Source organism: Anabas testudineus, chromosome 13, assembly GCF_900324465.2.
Source record: "Anabas testudineus chromosome 13, fAnaTes1.2, whole genome shotgun sequence".
Taxonomy (NCBI): Eukaryota; Metazoa; Chordata; class Actinopteri; order Anabantiformes; family Anabantidae; genus Anabas; species Anabas testudineus.
This window is the reverse complement of record NC_046622.1, coordinates 12,176,869-12,194,836: the sequence shown is the minus strand read 5'-3', so window position 1 is coordinate 12,194,836 and position 17,968 is coordinate 12,176,869. Positions and strand designations below refer to the sequence as shown.

The window sequence follows — 17,968 nt, the reverse complement described above, 5'->3', positions numbered from 1 at the left end:
TCGTATTTATTTGTAAATCTATTTTATTCTACTTTAATCTACTGATATATCCAAAGTCATATATCCAAGTGGATATTTATTTTATTCTGCTCTATCATATTGGTGCGTCCCATCGGAGCTTTACACAGCAGCTGTCGCTTTAAGAGACCTGGAAGCTCTGAAACCTGCACCAGACTGTGCAGAGGTGCTCAAGGCTCTGAGATATATCGCATGTTACGGCAGGATCATATAAGAGTTCACATCATCTCTGAAGAGTTCGGGCCGGGTACCATGCCATCTGTGGGGTTTTGCAGAGGAACTTGTGCCCTGCCCTGCGGTGCAGAGGACAGGACGGAGATGCTGCTGCTGCTGCACTGATGCTGCTGCCAGCCCGCTGGTTCCCTAACGTGAGTCTGTCTCTCTCTCTCTCTCTCTCTCTTCAATGCGGCATTAGGATGGAGTCTGCTGGGGCGATGTGGCACTAGCGATGTGTTTTAGCTATAAAGACATTTTAAAATTGCAATACCATGCATATTTGTATTAACTGACTGGAAATGAGTCTTGGAAAGAAGCCCTCTAACATGGCCGTGGGCGGTCGAAATCTCATTACTCTGGTAAGTTTGACGTCTTTTCCATCACCGGTTGGGTCTCACTGCGCACTGACCAGCAGGGCTGATTAGTGGTCATATGCTAGATGATGTGCATGTACTGTGTTCAGTAGACTGGGTGCAAGGAACCACAAAAAAAACAAACACAACACCGAGACTGCTGGGAGTCCTTGACTTTGAGGTGATGATGTCACTTTGCAACGTAGCAAAATGCATTGCACCACAGTGCAACATGTTTTCAAAACATTACAGGGATTTTGCAAGGGTCAAGGTTGATGAAAATACAGATATTCTGCAAGATTATCCACACCAGACAGTAGATCTTCTTAATATATAGAGTATGTTTAATGTCATATAAAAGCGTCATTTGAACCTGGTCTTTAAAAAAAATCCACTGGAGATAAAGGACCATCATCACATTCAGTGATTCCAGTCTACAAAGTTGATGGCATCTCTGACTGCAGTGTGCTGGCGTCTGATTGACTACGAATCCCAGAATTCAGCGTCATCATGGAAGCAGTCCCTACTCAGTAGAGGAAGTACCCAGTGCTCAGTAAAGTAAATTAACAAACGGTGAATTAGAAAATAAAAAAAGAGACTTAGTGAACAAAAACAGTACAAATGGTAAGGGTGGAGCTGATGTTAGCCACTTTATGTACTGACAGGTGGTTAATTCATAAATATGGATTATAGTATATTTATTGTATTACTTATATCATTTATTTAGAATTGACACCTGCAAAAAGTGACAATGCAGAACAACAGATGGTATAAAAAGTAGACTACGATAGTTAAAGTACAAGTGCAAACCTTTACATTGTACTTACATGCAGTTCTTGACTAGATATACTTAGTTATACTGTCAGTATCACAACTTGCCTTACCACCCACATAGATAAGAGGACAGGTGTCTTCTGATCCATAATGTTATGTCAACAGCAGCTACTGAAAGCTGTATGTGGAGAGCTTCCCTATTTAGAGTGAAATACAATTGGGCACCATATGTTAACATTTGACATTTGAATATTGGATCTGAGTTTGATAAATAAACAAAATGTGTATTTATATAAATAAAAATATAGAATATAAAATTAAAAAAAATCCCGCTATGCAGCTTTAAAAGCTTTCAGCATTATAAACACACATGCATATTGTTTGAACTTATAGTTTGATGTCAATCCCAAAAACTCCAACTGAAAGTCACAGTCATTGTCTGTGCACAATATGAACAGCTTTACTTTACTTTACTTTACTTTACTTTACTTTACTTTACTTTACTTTATTTAATCTGCGACAGAGCGAGAGCTCTTTGATTTCTTATGGTCTCTGCAGACCTTGGGACTTTAGCTGGTCCACAGATAAATCGCACCGTACTGTTGCTACAGATTTGTAGTGTTAAAATATAGATGGCAAAGAAAGTTAGCTAAACTGTGTAAATATAAAAATGACAGAAGTCATTTTTATATTTTTAGATATTATATAGTTTTACGCTGGTACGCATGCGCAGATATCAACTCAACTTTAACAGTGATTTTAAAACTATTTAAAATATGTACCAGGCGTTTATAAGATACAAAAAAAGACCTCGCTCACAAAATACAGATTAAATATGTTCACTGAATCACCCTCGACGATTACCAGCTAAAGGCAAGAAGCAGCACAGACTATTAAATCTGTCTGACGGGATTGAAGACGACGCGGAAGTAACAGGAAGTGAATCCTCTCAATCCGTCTCCTCAGTTTTCGCTCTGACACGCAGTGTAATTCATTATTATTAGAACATCGCCTTTGAAGGAGTCGCTATGTTGTTGGAGGTAAAATAGTCATGTCACCTGCTATTGTTGTTGTTCTTCTTCTTTCCAGGAACTCGGCTTGTCGTGAAATGTGGGAGCTTTCCGAGAGGACCGTTAACGGCGCGCACCGGACAGTTACAAGTGAGTCGGGGTTTGTCGGGATCACGCTGCTAAAGAGGCTAAACGACACACCGGCACCGGCGGCACACGGTCAAAGAAAAGCCTCTTAGCCACAACGTTTAGCATTAATGTGTCTCCTTGTGTGGTGTTGTCATGTTTTCATCTCGTAGTTAAGTGTACTGAACAGTTTGGTGTCTGGTGTCCATCCTTTGTGACAGCCGTTCTCCGGGTGGAGTATTCCTACGCTGCGTGCAGAAGATAGTCCAATGACTGTGTGTGTGTGCCGGGACAAAAAGCAGCAGCGAAATGGCCAAATGTCCAGACCCGTGGTGAGTTTAAGTTTAATGTTTAATATGAACTCTCACATGTTCCTGAATACGTTAACGCGTGCGTAATGTTAGCAGCTGATGCACCATCCAGTAACACGCCGCTAGCTGTCACTGATCAGGTGAAGTCGGCTGAAAGAGGCACGAATAAATCACACTGTCTTCATATAATGTGTCATTTGTGTATTTTCATATTTTAAGCTTCTACCAGTCTAATATAGTTTAGTTTGGACTGAGGAGCTTGGCTGCCACACCCACTACTTTCTTCAGTGAATGCACCATTTAGACTTTGCTGCATGGGTCCAGTGCTTTGCTGCCAGATAAGCAAGAATATTTGTCTTTACTGGTGTTAATGTGTTGACCGGCTGACTTATTGGGTCGTCTAAGACATATAAAATACCCCTATTGTTCCTGAAAAAATGGAGTTGGCTGACACTGGCTTCTCCCTTGTACTTGGGTTCGGATACTTTACTGCCCACCACTGAAGTGACTGTTAGATCACTCAAAAAAACTTGGAGTTCCTCTTTTCCTTTAGGAAAGCTTTATTCCGGCATTCCTTATTCCAATCATATTCACATTTGTGCTTTTATATGCGTGCGTGTGTGTGTGTGTTTAGTTCAATGGACGCACACACTGCATAAACATTAACAGTTGCAATAAACTCAATTAACTTGCTGGAACTCAGCGAAACAGTCCTCGCTCCGTGAGCTCCTCATGCACGGAGCTGGTCCGATCGGAACATACCATTCCCAGAGGGGGAGCGGAATAGTCCAAGTGGCATTGGCCTTTTTAACAGCCGCCCCCAGATTTCTTTAAGAAATCTGCACAACAACAAGAAAACCTATTGCCACTACTGGGACATTTAACAGTCTGGCAGTTTTGGAAGACTGATAATTCTGGATACTGGTCGGGTGTAAGAGCGATCTCCTACTTTCACTTCCACAGTCCTCACTCTGCCATCAGATGCAGGAAATGTCTGAATAATTTGTCCAATGGGCCATGAAGCCCGAGGCAGCTGTGGATCGATTATCATTACTACGTCCCCAGCTTGGAGATTTGCAGATTCTGAACACCACTTCTGGCGTGTCTGGAGACCAGGTAAGTAGAATCGGATGAAGCTCCTCCAGAACTGATCTGCCAATAGTTGGCTGTGACGCCACCGCCGTCTGCTGAGGATCTCCGACTCTGGATATACCACCTGAGGTAATGATGCATCCAGCCGCCCCATAAGAAGGATGTTAGGTGTAATAGGATCAGGGTCTGCCACATCGGATGAGGTGTAGCCCAATGGTTTAGAATTAAGGATACCCTCAATTTCCACAAGCACAGTCTGAAGGACCTCTTCAGTGACTGACTGTGTGCCAATGGTGACTTGAAGTGCTTGTTTGAGGGACCTTATCTCCCTCTCCCAACATCCACCAAAATGGGGAGCGCTTGGTGGGTTGAAAGTGAATTTGATCTGTTGAGAGGCCAGCTGAACTTGAAAATCTGGATGTAGTGAAGAGAATGCTTCCTGCAGTTCTCGCTCTCCACCTCTGAAATTTGTGCCTTGGTCAGAGAGTAGCTCAAAAGGTTTGCCACGGCGGGCCACAAACCGTCTCAGAGACATAAGGAATGAATCTCCATCAATACTGGGGAGGAGATCCAAGTGAACAGCCCTGGTTGTCATACACTTGAAGATGATCCCCCACCTTTTCTCGGTTCTTCGTCCAATCTTTATATGGTATGGACCAAAACAATCAACACCTGTTGAATAAAATGCTGGTTTGTGGAGGCGTAGCCTCGCTGGTGGAAGATCTGCCATTCGAGGCTGTTTTGGGTTTCCACGCCACTTCCTGCACTCAGTGCAATGATGCTGATGTCGTCTGACAGCCTCTCTTCCCCTTAGAATCCAATACTTCCTCCTCAGCTCAGCGAATACACGTTCACATCCTGGATGGTGAAGTTGGTCATCACAGTGCTGGATAAGGAGTTGTGTGATCTTATGTTTTGGATCAAGAATGATTGGATGGAGGGTCTCCTCCTCAATGGCAGTAGTATGGCGGAGTCGGCCACCGACTCGAATGAGATGTGCCACGTTATCAAACTCTGGGGCTAGAGTGATGATGCGACTGCTGCTTGAGATGGACTTCCCCATCATCAACCTCTGATAGTCATCAGGAAAACATTCCTGCTGTACTCGCTGAAGTAAGCTATTTTCTGCTTCTCGATAATTGTCTGCAGTAGGTGGCGTGTTAGCCGCCCCGTGTAGGCACTGGGCAATGGCTGCAACAACCTGAGGCCAAGTCTCTAATTGCTCAATGTCTGGAACAGCTGGGAGAGCTGCTATGAGCCCACAAAAGGCAGTCTTTTTTACCTCCTCACAATCTGCAGAGATAGATGGTATCTGATGCAGTTGTGGCCACTTATCGGAGCTGTGTTTCAAGAAAGCAGGACCTTGAAACCAGCGGCTGTCTGCTGTCAACTCCTGAAGGTGCTTACCTCTGGTAATATCATCTGCAGGGTTGTTTGCTGAATCTACATACCTCCATGCTTCTCTGTCAGTCAAATCCTGAATCTCTGCCACACGAGTTCCTACAAACACTTTGAACCTACAGGATTCTGAGGACAGCCATGTGAGCACAGTGGTTGAGTCTGTCCATAATATTATCTGGTGAATGAGGAGTGTAAGTTCTTTCTTTAGCACATTTGCCAGCTGGGCCCCTGTTAGTGCTGCACACAATTCAAGGCGTGGAATGGACTGTTGCCGTTTAGGTGCCACACGAGATCTGGCGGTGAGAAAGGCGGTTTCGACTTTGCCTTCTGTGTTCTTTGTACGAATATATGCCACTGAGCCATATGCCCGCTCTGAAGCATCACAGAAGATGTGTATTTCTCTGTGGTTAGTGTCAGAGTCCATTTCCTCACTGGTGTAGCATCTTGGCAAGACAATGTTCTTCAGGGAGGAAAGCTCACTCTCCCACTCTTGCCACATGTGAAGAAGACCCTCTGGGAGGGAGGGGTCATCCCAGTCCCTTTTCTTATCCCACAATCTCTGCACTATCACTTTAGCTCGTGTGGTATAAGGCACAATGAACCCTAAGGGGTCGTACTGACTGGCAAGCACCTGATATATGGTGTGGAGGGTTACAGTTGAGTGTGTGACTGAGTGGTGGTTATAGGTCAGAGTATCTGAGGAACAATGCCAGCGCAGCCCAAGAGCTGGTTCAGAGGCATCTTCTTGACCTTTGTTAATCACAAGCTCTGCACTGTCTGATCTGATCTCAGGTGGAAGGTGGGAGATGACAGAGATTTTGTTACTTGCCCACTGTCTCAGCTCAAACCCACCACTGCCTAATATGTCCTGCAATTTGTCCACAAGCACTCTGGCCTCATTCTCTGATGTTAGACTACGCAAACAATTGTCAACATAGAATGACTGTAGTACTGCTTGTCTGATGTCCTCACCCTCACGGCTGTGCTCGATAATGTGTTTCTGGAGGGCGAATATGGCACAGCAGGGAGAACATGTGGTGCCAAAGGGAAGCACTCGCCATTCATATATGCTGGGTGGTTCCTCTCGTTTCCCATCTCTCCACAAGAATCTGAGGAGAGGCTGGTCCTCTGGAAGAAGTCTAACTTGGTGAAACATACTGCGAATGTCGCTGCTGACAGCCACAGCATGCTCCCGGAATCTCAGCAGTACAGCGAGCAGGGAGGGGCCTAGGATTGGTCCAGGCAGCAGGAGCTTGTTAAGATTCTCACCTCGAAACTCAAATGAACAATTAAAAACCACTCTGTTCTTTCCATTGTGTGTCACCATATGATGAGGAATATACCAACTGGTGGGCGTGTCTTCGTCACCAGGTTCCAACTTCTGGACATAGCCAGCGTTGATCGGCTTTTGTATTTCTACTCGGTAAGCTGCTGCTTTCTCTGGGTCCTTTACCAACCTCTTCTCTGTAGCTCTCAGCTGGGGAAGAACTGCATCCTTTGGAGCTTTGAGTTGGGGCATCTGCTGTACACGTAAGAGCGGTGTAGCATATCTCTGAGTGCCTTCTATCTCTTTCCTCACTGTTCTCTGTTCCAGGAGGGCTAGGGCCTCTTTGTCCTGGCGTGATCGGGTGCAGGCTTTTTCACTCCGCCAGGGCAGAATGTCCATTTGCCACAGCTTCTCAACATGGTTGTATATGTCTGCTGAAGGTGACAGAGTGGAGGTGAAAAGACACTGCTGCTCTGATAGGCGGTATCTTAGTCCTTGTGCTGGGCCTTGGAGAGTCCAGCCAAGGCGAGTCTTCACTGCTGCGGGGCCTCCAGGAGGTCCCAGGCGTACTGGTTCAATCGGGGTAATCAGATGAGGATGATCTGATCCAATCAGCAACACAGGACGGACACAGTGCAAGGATTGCAGAGGTAGATCTCTCAGGTGCCAATACTTCTTCTGTAGAGCCTCCACTGGATGTGTGTGTTCTGCTAATCCTAGGCGTTTTGCAGTAAATGCTCGATTGATATTAAACACACGGTTAGGTTCAGCTGCTGGTGAAATAGTGAAAGAAACCATGGCACCGTGTAGCATCTGCAGCTCTTGTCTGACAGTTCGCAGGGGCAAATCCTCCGGTTCCCCTTTCAGGCCTAGTTGCTCAGCTGCAGGGTGGAGAAGGATGGTTCGTTCAGACCCATCATCCAGAATAGCGTATCCATCCATAGTTCGATCTCCATTTCTCAACACCACTTTGCTGACTTTTAGCAGCACCTTTCTCTGCTCTAGTGGTCTGTCAATATACAACACCTCCTCCGTAGTGCAGTTTGAATGGACTTCATTGTGCTCTGGCTTTGTTGTTACTTGGTCTGTAGCATTACCAGCCCTGTGATTAATGTCATGCAGTGCAAGGAGGTGACGGCTACTACATGTCTTGCACCTCATCTTCAAGTTACATTCAGCTGCACGATGACCTCGGCCACAACGCCAACAGCGATTGTTAGTTTTAGTCCAAATATGCTTCTGTGTGGTGCTAAGCATCTTGAAATTAGCACAGTTATTCAGTGAGTGCTTATTATTGTCACAAAAAGGGCAGTATCTCTTACCAGTCTCTTCTGATGTTAGAGGTGGAGCCAACTCCTTCTGGGCTGTTGTGCTCATTAACACTGCAGAGGGCCCCCTTGTGCTGAAGGTTCTGATTGGTTTTTTGGGCTTTATTTCCTTATCCCTCTTCGAACTGACGATGAACCTGAGATTATCTTCTTGCACTTGCAGCTCATACTCCAGCCAGTCAGCAAGGTCAAGAAGTGTGGGTATGGGAACCCTGAGAGGATGAATGAAACGGCGGAAACTAGAGCGCAGATCATGAGGGAGCTTTCCTAACAGACGGGAAACATGTGAGCCACACTCTAATTCTATTTTGCCCTTTCCTCCAAGTTGCTCTAGCATGCTGACCAAAGACCGCACACGAAGTGCAAACATCCTGAAAGCTTTGGTGTCACCACTTACAACATTGGGCCCATCCATGAGTTCTGCTATCCGCTGTAAAGCTAACTGGTGGGGCTGTCCATATTGTTGGTTAAGAGCTGCCATAGTGTCAGTGAAGGGAAACCTAGAGTTGCTGTATGAGTCAGCAATCAGTAGAGCCTCTTCTGACTTCAGATGATCAACAAGTATTTGATATTTGAACATCTCTGATGCATCATGAGGGAGGAGGTTGTCTAAAGCAATCTTTAGGCGATTGAACTCTCGAGGATTTGGGTGAATCATGGCTGGGATTGTGGGCGCTGGGCCCCTATAGAACTGCTCACGTCCACCTATGGGGCTTGGTGTTTGGTGACGAGAGTGACAGTGTCTAGTATGTTTCTCCTGTCTCTTGAATGCATCATACTCATGTGCCCTGGGAGAATGTCTGTGTGAACCTGACCTGTAATGGTATTCATCAGGATCACTCTCTGATGAGCTATGATGGGATGTCTCAGACGATTCCCTCGTTGTTTGGTGACCTGCATGACTGCTATGTGAGAGACTAGGATCCTTTAGTGGAGAAGAGTGCTTTGGCTTAACTGATAACTGCAGCTCTGTCATGGCTGATGTGGGCTGTACAGGTGGACTACTCACTTGCAATTGCTGGACCAGAACTCCCAGATGCTCTACCTGTTTACGAAGCTGGTGAGTGTCCATGGAACTCTGATGGGTGAGTTTCTCCAACTTTAACTGACTGTGCTCATTCTGATAGCGTAGTCTATCATTCTGCTGTCTTAGCTCCTTCAATTCTTTAAGCAGAGCGCCTTTCTCCACATGTTCTTCACGCTTGTCGCTGTTCTCAAACTCTCCCTTGAGTGGCCACTGTTCCTTAATGACCCACTGTGATGAGAGACAATTGTCCTGACTGATGGGTGATACTGAACGTTCACCACCCACTGCACCCTCATGTTCCACAGTATCCTCTTCATTCTGGTGAGCAGGAGTAGGATGCGCCTGTGAACGATGGCTCCTCTGATGAAATCCAGAGAGCTCATAATCTTCAAAGTGTGCGGGAAGGTATGACTGCCTCCTGACACGCACACTATGCTGTTCTTCCAATAACTTGGACATCCTTATCAGTGGTGAACAAATATCTGGCTCGAAGGACCATGAAAAAATGGAGTTGGCTGACACTGGCTTCTCCCTTGTACTTGGGTTCGGATACTTTACTGCCCACCACTGAAGTGACTGTTAGATCACTCAAAAAAACTTGGAGTTCCTCTTTTCCTTTAGGAAAGCTTTATTCCGGCATTCCTTATTCCAATCATATTCACATTTGTGCTTTTATATGCGTGCGTGTGTGTGTGTGTTTAGTTCAATGGACGCACACACTGCATAAACATTAACAGTTGCAATAAACTCAATTAACTTGCTGGAACTCAGCGAAACAGTCCTCGCTCCGTGAGCTCCTCATGCACGGAGCTGGTCCGATCGGAACATACCATTCCCAGAGGGGGAGCGGAATAGTCCAAGTGGCATTGGCCTTTTTAACAGTTCCCTTGAAAAGCAGCAGCAGTGTGGTAGTAGTCAATGTAATAGTCTAGGAGGCAAAGCTGAGCAGCAACAAAATGTCTGGGATAGTGTGCCCACTGGGAAACTGCACAACCGTCTTGAAAGGGGGCGATTAATGGTCATGTGTTGATCTCTGTTAGAATATTTCTGATGGTTTTACTTTTGTAAGGATTGTATATCACTCTGCAGCACGTCAGCCCTGTAAGGCTGGAGCGAGTATGTAAAGGTATACAAGCCTATGTTCTCAAAACTAAAATCTAGAGCTTAATACAGATGTCTAAATGGTGCTAATGGTGCATTAACAGATGGCGCTGGTGAGGTACCCATTCTCATGTTTCTTCTAAACCTAAACCTTGATCAATACTGACTCTTATGTCCTCCATAGGAGAGATCAAATTTAACGTGATTTGTCTGCAGTTAAAATACAGGGATTCTGCAGTCTTGTCAGAGCGCTCGTAAGGGGAGGATTAAAATCTTTATCTTTAAATAAGTCATATTTTAATGTTGCATATGTACAGTTTAATGTTGCATATGTACAGTTGACACCATCATAAACTAACAACTTTCACATGCAAAAGTCTTAATTAACAATTAAATGTTTCCTATATAATGAGTCTGTTGTTGTCAGACCTCTAATACCAATTTGTTTACGTTGTTTAGGTCTCCATGGGTGACAGTCCGTCATGAATACATTGGGCTCAGGTCCTACCAGGTTTCTCCCATCACATCTGTTCAAGATGTCAAACAGCTTCTGTATGAGGATACAAATCTCCCGGTCAAAGAGCAGAGGCTGACCTACAATGGCAGAGTGGTGAGTATTCATTTTCATTTGCATTCAATGAATGAATGAATGAATGCAAAAATAATTTTGTTGCTAGAGTATTTTTTTATTCTATTACTTTTCCTGTGTTCAGCTAGTTTCAGTGTATTCTGCTTGGTTGTCTCAATATTGAACATTTAGTTATAGTTATTTTGGTTACTTTGCCTGCTCAAATATTACATAAAGATGAAAAGAAGAACAGAGTTTTTTCTGTAATGATGAATGATTGCCTAGAGTAGAAAACAACCCTATTTCAGTAACTCCATCCCATAACTGCAGGACAAATGTTGTGACACTGCACTGGTCTAAGCTACTAACAGTTCCTTTATTGTTAGAGGTGATACAAGTCTGCCTCACAGGTTTAGTAGGTTATTTCAGTAAGCAATTAATTGATTCCTTTCTGTTTTGTTATTGATCTTATGACTAAATTGAGTATAGTGATGTATCTATCCGTGTGTCTGTCTGTAAGCTTACAGAATAATGTGAGCTGCAGATGACTGCAGTCAAATGATCTGACTCATGCTTTGAGCGCAACATGACCTGGCACCTCGTCATCCCACTGTATTGAACAAAAGGCATCATTTCACCTACTGCATTTTTAGCCTTATAAGAATTGTATTTTTACAATGTAAAATTATGTGAAATGCCACATTATTAATTTATAATTTAATAATACAGTTTTGTGAATTAAGATCTTATGATTGCTTTTGTGGGATAAAACAGATGTTCATTTGACAATTAAAACTACAAATAATCACTCATTTGGCAGTTTAATCTACAACATGGCTCTTCTATGGTAGTTTTTAGTTCCCTCTGTGTATGTACTAACATGACTGCAGTTGACCCTGTGTCTCGTTGCTCGGTTGAATGAAAGCACCAGGTGCTGGTTTGTGCTTGGCAGCTCCCCAGATCTCATAGCAGAAATTAGCTGCAAGCCACACCTACAGACTAATACCAGAAACTCCACAGGGCCAGATACTATAATTCAGAAAAAGATTTTAAACAGTGAAATCTATGCTGAGTATTGCAATTACAAGTAAAACAAATAATAATGATTGCATCTTCCATTATTGTATTCCTGGCCTGATGCAATTAAAAATGTGTTGCAGTGCGATGGATAAGGATGTGGTTTAATAGCATTTTATTATTATCGGAAACAAGTCCCAAATGTACTTATTAAATCTAACTTCTTTAGAAAATCAGTTTAAGTTGTTTGTTCTTTAAGAAGTGTTTTATGTCACTGAGTGTAGTAGTTTCAAATAAAACTTTCCTGTATCAGATTGTGGTTAAAATGTAATATTTAAAAATATATCATAGGTCTTTCCACAATTAGTCATACAATATTTGGGTTGTGTTGTCAGGGCCAATCACCAGATAAGTATGACACTGTGATAAAAGCTAAGGTAATTAAATAAAAAAAAACCTTAACCATGGACATTCTGCTGTTATGAAGGGTTGAAGGCTTACTACTTTACTACTACTTCGTTGTTGCTAGACGTAAACTTTATACTCTGCCACAGGTAACACAATCGAACTTGCCACAAAATATGGCAAAAATGGAACCAGCTATCAGAGCTCATACATACTGATGGATGAGGCACTGGTACTTACCAGAGTAGCAGTATGCTTTTTAGGACAAACTATTAAGCAAGTTTAGCTTTAGTTTTATAAACATTATTCATTATAAACATGAGTCGGTTGGTACTCTTAAATGTAGTAAACATTAATTTCCAAAACCATATGAAAAAAACAATTGCTTCTTTCTGAAGAGTGAAATATATACTAAAGAATTTTATTCCATAGATAATGGTGAATGCACCAGACATTAGTTAATACTGATCACTACATTTCTGTATTTCCTATTTGTTTTATCAAACTACTAATTTAATTTAATTACAAGGTCTCATGGTGTTCAGTATAAGGACATTTATCACTTTAACTGTACTTAAACTGTAATCACTGTATACTGCTCCTATATTATATGATCCATATAGAAATATGGCATTAAAGACTTAAAATCCCTTATTCTGAGCAGGACAAATAATTACTGTGTGGTGCAGTAAGGATGATGACTGAGGGTTTTGCTTGTTCAGAGCAGTTTGCCAAACAACATGTTGATGTGCAAAGACTGCTGAGTGCAGTGGGTCACACTGTCACCTTGAAAAGCCACAAACAGCAGCAGCACTATCAGGCCCAGTGCACTCAGCATTGATTCTGAAAGATGTAGCAGGAAAAGATTGTCAATCACGATAACGTTTGCAATAACAGTGCCCAGAAAATTAAACAGTAGCTGACCAATGGATGATGACATGAATTGTAGGATAGGTATAAATTTGTTAATAGTTTTCATAAAAAATTAGTTCTAGTCGGATTTTAAACTGTTTTTATGAGTGCATTGAGTAATAAAAGCAAGAGCATTTTGTTTTACAAAAGAGAGAGAGAAAGTAGTTTTTATTTAATTGAGAACTTTTTGATATTTGAATATTAATCCTCCATAGCTGGATGATAGTGTGCAGATCGAGACATTGGTGCCTGCTGGAAGCCCTGAGGTGTCGTTCAGCCTGGAGGGAAGAGGACTTAAAGGGGGAGGTAGGAATAATACCATTACATCTCTGCAAGAAACTAATTGTTACAGCAGTAATAATCCAAAACTTATGTGTCTTGGCTTTTACAGGCAGGTTTGGACAGAGTACCCCACCGCTAGTCGAATTTTTAAAAGATATACTGAGAAGGTATCCTGAAGGTGGGCAGATTCTGAAAGTAAGTGTTTTGCTTTTACAGTTTATTGGCTGGTATACAGTTAGCATTTACAACCATTCATGGCAGAACCAGTTATGCTAATGTTCTCACAAATGAGCAATTTGGAGTTACCAATAAACCTAACTGCTTGTCTTGGGATTGTAGGAGGAAACCGAAAAATGTGTTTCTGCATAGTTTTATTTTGGCTTTATTTGCTGACGTCAGCTATATTACCATATGTAGCGGCACTATTGCCAGGACAAAGATTGAAGTCCTATTGGGGTCATCCTCTCTTGTAATGCTTTTTCTTTTTGAGTGTAAGATTTTTTGGATAAAAGCATCCACCAAATATGCTGATGTTCATCGTGCACATTCACTGTAATGGTTCTGCCTTCACCACTTCAGTTATATTTATCAAGGTCTTAAACCTTACACTGGAAAATGCCTTGAGATGACTTTTGATTAAAATTGCATTGGTAAATACATTCAATTTATTTTTAAGGAGTTGATTCAAAATGCTGAAGATGCTGGAGCAACAGAAGTCAAGTTCATGTTCGATGAGACTGAGTATGGAGTGGAGTCACTGTGGTCACCTGACATGGCTCAGCATCAAGGTTTGTAATTCAAGTTACAAACAGGACAACCTAATGATCTAATGATGATGATGAAAGGAAAATCAGTAATACACTGCTCAAAACATTAAGGGATCACTTAATCATCACAGTGTAACATCAAGTCGGATATCAATCTGTCTATTTAGGAAGGCAGGTAATTAAGACTATTAATTATGCCACCTGTAACATCATTAAGCTGAGATGACTGGTTTGGTGGTGCAACTGTGATGGTCTGGGTCAGGACAGATCTCCATGTCATAGCCCTAATTATACATTGAACATTAGTAAGGAGCTGATTTGCCATTAAAGTGATCCCTTAATTATTGTTAGCAGTGTATGTTTGTTACACTGATTATGAGAATAAGGCATTATTCTTTAGTACATTTACTGTGTATGTGTTTGTCTTAACCAGTGTTTGATCTGGATATAACACGCTGAATTGCAGGTACGGCATTGTATGTCTACAATGATGCAGTGTTTACTGCGGAGGACTGGAATGGCATTCAAGAGATTGCGAGGAGCAGGAAGAGAGAGGATCCTTTGAAAGTTGGACGATTTGGGATTGGTTTCAATTCGGTCTACCACATAACAGGTGAGGGTCTTTCTGAAATGCAAATTACAATGTATGTTAACAAATGTTTCATTATAGTTGCTATCCTCCTGTGGGATCAGTCTTTAGAAAGTTAAGTATTCTCTGAAATGAAATATTTTATGTAGTGTATTACTAAATGTTTGAGTGTTTTTGCACACATTAATTTAGGGTATTTGTGTGACATCCTGTATCAACTGGTCTACAGCCAATCAAATGAAACCTAAGTTGTAGTATAATGAAGCATAATATGACAGGATATAATTTCAAGAGTGATATGATTGCTTAGTAGTGGTTGTAAATTGGCAAGCATGGTGTGGCTGGACACATGAATATACAGTATGTAACTGAATACCACTCACTGGTAGAGGACTGTTTGCCTCCACTCACAAGCAGATTTTTTTTTTTCTTTCAAATATGTTAAAGTTTTTGATATCCAGACACATATATCCAACCAATGATACTGCTTTGCTAGCTATTATGACCCAGGAGCTAACAAAGCCGGCTTTTGTTTTATATGATGTGATGGGATATTGACAGTTCCTATGTTCTACTTCACATTGTTTCAGATGTTCCCAGTATATTCAGTGGAGACCAGATTGCCATGCTGGACCCTCATCAGACTCTGTTTGGAGTGAATGAGTCTGGACAGTGTTGGAACCTGAGGACAGACATTAAGGAGATTACAGAACTGACAGACCAATTTGCTCCCTTTATTGGCATGTTTGGGAGCTCTGAAAAAACAATTAAAGATGGCAGCTTTCCTGGAACGCTCTTCCGCTTCCCACTACGCATGAAACCCTCGCAGCTCAGTGGCAACATTTACAACAAAGAAAAGGTTTTAGAGCTCTTTGAGTCTTTCAAAGCCGACGCAGACACGGTGCTCCTTTTCCTCAAGAGTGTGCAGAAGATCTCCTTGCATGTGCGTGAGTCTGATGGTACCGAACGCATGTTGTTTCAGGTAACAGCAACAGAGAATACTGATGATAAGTTAGAAAGACCAAATGCACTGAAGACTCTGGGCCAGGCAATAGACAGCTACAGCAATGGTGTTCCCAGTTCTACCATAACATGTGTCACTTACCAGGTCAACATAGAGACTCAGGATGAAAAAGCTAAAGAGACTCAGAGAACAACTTGGCTGGTTTGTAATGGAGTTGGCGGCAGAAGCATGTGTACAGAATTGGATTCTCTGGCAGATGATTTGAAGTTCATTCCCACCATTGGCATTGCCCTGCCTCTTACCCTAATCAACAGAGAGGACGAAGGTGCCACATCTGGTTTCTCAGGACGAGCGTTTTGCTTCCTTCCTCTTCCACCTGGGGAGGAGAGCGAGACAGGGCTTCCAGTTCATGTCAGTGGCTTTTTTGGTCTCACAGACAACCGTAGGAGTATTAAGTGGCGGGAAGTGGACCAGTGGAGGGATCCAGCTGCTTTGTGGAATGAGCTGCTTATAATAACTGTCATCCCTAGGGCTTACTTCACCCTCATAACTGAGGCTGTAAAAAGGGTACAGACAAAAAAGGACCAAGACTTTCCACTGTCGCCTGCAGGGACCTATGGGGCATGGCCAGACCCTAAGCAGGTCAAGTCCCGTTGGAAACCCATCCTCCAGCCACTATTTCATGACTTGCTACAGCAGGAAGTCATCTTTTCTCTCAGTGAGACTTGGATCAGGGTGGACCAGGCTGTGTTCTCAGAGCTGGACACAGACACAGACATTTCAGAGACTGTGATCAACTACCTCCAAAGCTCAGGAATGCAGGTGGCAAAAGTGCCCATTGCTGTGGACTCTGTGTTGACTACCTACATGGCTGGGTCTACTGAAGTGAGGAAGGTGACTCCATCTTTGTTGCGGCAGGTGATAAGGAAGTGTAAACACAAGGGTCTGTCTCAGGAGAAGCTGCTACTGCTGGAGTTCGGCCTTAGTGACGCCAATTATAGTGATCTCTTAGGACTGGAGCTCCTGCCACTGCAAGATGAGACATTTACTACATTTTCATCTTCTGTCAGTGAAAAGGATGCCATTTATATTGCATCTGAAGATTACCCCAGGTAGAGATAAAGCAAAATTGCATATTTTCAATTTTTTCAAGGGCAGTAATGTGACAGCATCAGTCTAGTCTTTGTGTGTGGATTTAACAATAAAGCACATGCACATATTGTTTTATTGTGAACATTTCTTTTCTTTTTCTTTTTTTTTTTTGTTTTTTGTTCTTCTGCTTTGTCCTAAGGTCTCTATATCCAGGACTTGAGGGTAGGTTTGTATTGGAGAACATTAAACCTTCTGTGATGGAGAGTTTGAAGAAAGCAGCCAAAAGCAGAGGTAATGTAACATATCTAATTTTAATATAACCTATTCTATATAAATATATGTGTATATAAATGTATCTGGTCCCAAATAGTGACCAGAAGACTTACGGTATTGGTATTTTATTAATTTTATTTTATAATCTGACATCTGACAGTAAGTTTGTGAATCTATCCATAGAATTTTTAGTAGAGTATAACATGTAAGATGTCTGGCAGAACTGTATCAAAAACTGAAAAAGAAAAATTAACACAGTCTATGATGATTATATAGGTTATGTGGGTTCAATCATGTAGTAGTAACACTAGGTCATCTTACTCTCCTGCAGTCCAAGCTGGGCATTAAATGTGATACATTGCTGATAATGAGAGATGATTTAGCAGTGGCAGATAGAAAGGGAAAGAGAGTGAGCATGCTGTTTCATAGAATAGTTGTTTTTGTGCCACACATTCCACTTTGTCCAGACTGTACCCCCTGCCATACTGATCCATGACTATGAAAAGTGGGACATAAACCAGATAGAGGGAATATGCTTAGCATTTGTTCTGTAAATTCAAAGTGATTGTAATTTAACGTATATACTTTTGCAGCTACTGTACCTCTAAATTGCCTATCAGGTTGAGAAGGGCTGATACAATTGTTATTCACAGATTCTTCACTGGAAAACAGCTGTAAATCTTAGAAACACCTGCATTGTAAGGACCAGTTAAAGGTGACTCTTAAAAGCAGTTATTAGGGAAATTGTTAAAATTAATTCCTTTTGCTGAAATTTTGTACTTGAATTACAGTGCAACAGTATTGTTGGGGCTGCTCAGGTAGGTATTTCAAAGTGTTAGACATCAAACCTCTTAATATTAACCAGTACTAATGCAAGACCACCATTGCCACTGCAGTCAGACAATTCTCACAAATATGAGAAGAAAATATTAAACCCTTTGCATGAATAAATTCTGTAAAATCATGTGTCTTAAGTGCTCTTTCATGCAGTGTTTAATGGTGCATTTAATGACTTGCAGTGTTTTAAATACTGTATGGTTTCCTTAAGCTGAAATTATCATATTGGGTTAAATTG

The 17,968-nt window shown here is 42.1% G+C and overlaps 1 protein-coding gene across 4 annotated transcripts in view; it reads left to right on the top strand.

Moving 5' to 3' along the window:
* Positions 1-211: 211 nt before the first annotated feature.
* Positions 212-17,968, top strand: part of sacs (sacsin molecular chaperone) — a 30,987-nt gene continuing 13,230 nt past the window's right edge. Inside the window, exons 1-10 of one of the 4 annotated variants that reach the window (XM_026367339.2) lie at positions 212-386; positions 2,451-2,521; positions 2,719-2,829; positions 10,484-10,634; positions 13,142-13,232; positions 13,318-13,403; positions 13,885-13,996; positions 14,442-14,588; positions 15,155-16,640; positions 16,820-16,911. In XM_026367339.2, coding sequence (XP_026223124.1) covers positions 2,807-2,829; positions 10,484-10,634; positions 13,142-13,232; positions 13,318-13,403; positions 13,885-13,996; positions 14,442-14,588; positions 15,155-16,640; positions 16,820-16,911 — 2,188 coding nt within the window. In that variant the 5' untranslated portion in view covers positions 212-386; positions 2,451-2,521; positions 2,719-2,806. Of the gene's footprint in view, positions 387-1,750; positions 2,522-2,670; positions 2,830-10,483; positions 10,635-13,141; positions 13,233-13,317; positions 13,404-13,884; positions 13,997-14,441; positions 14,589-15,154; positions 16,641-16,819; positions 16,912-17,968 lie in introns of those variants that run through there. The other 3 variants (XM_026367348.2, XM_026367354.2, XM_026367330.2) reach the window with 3 other exon arrangements.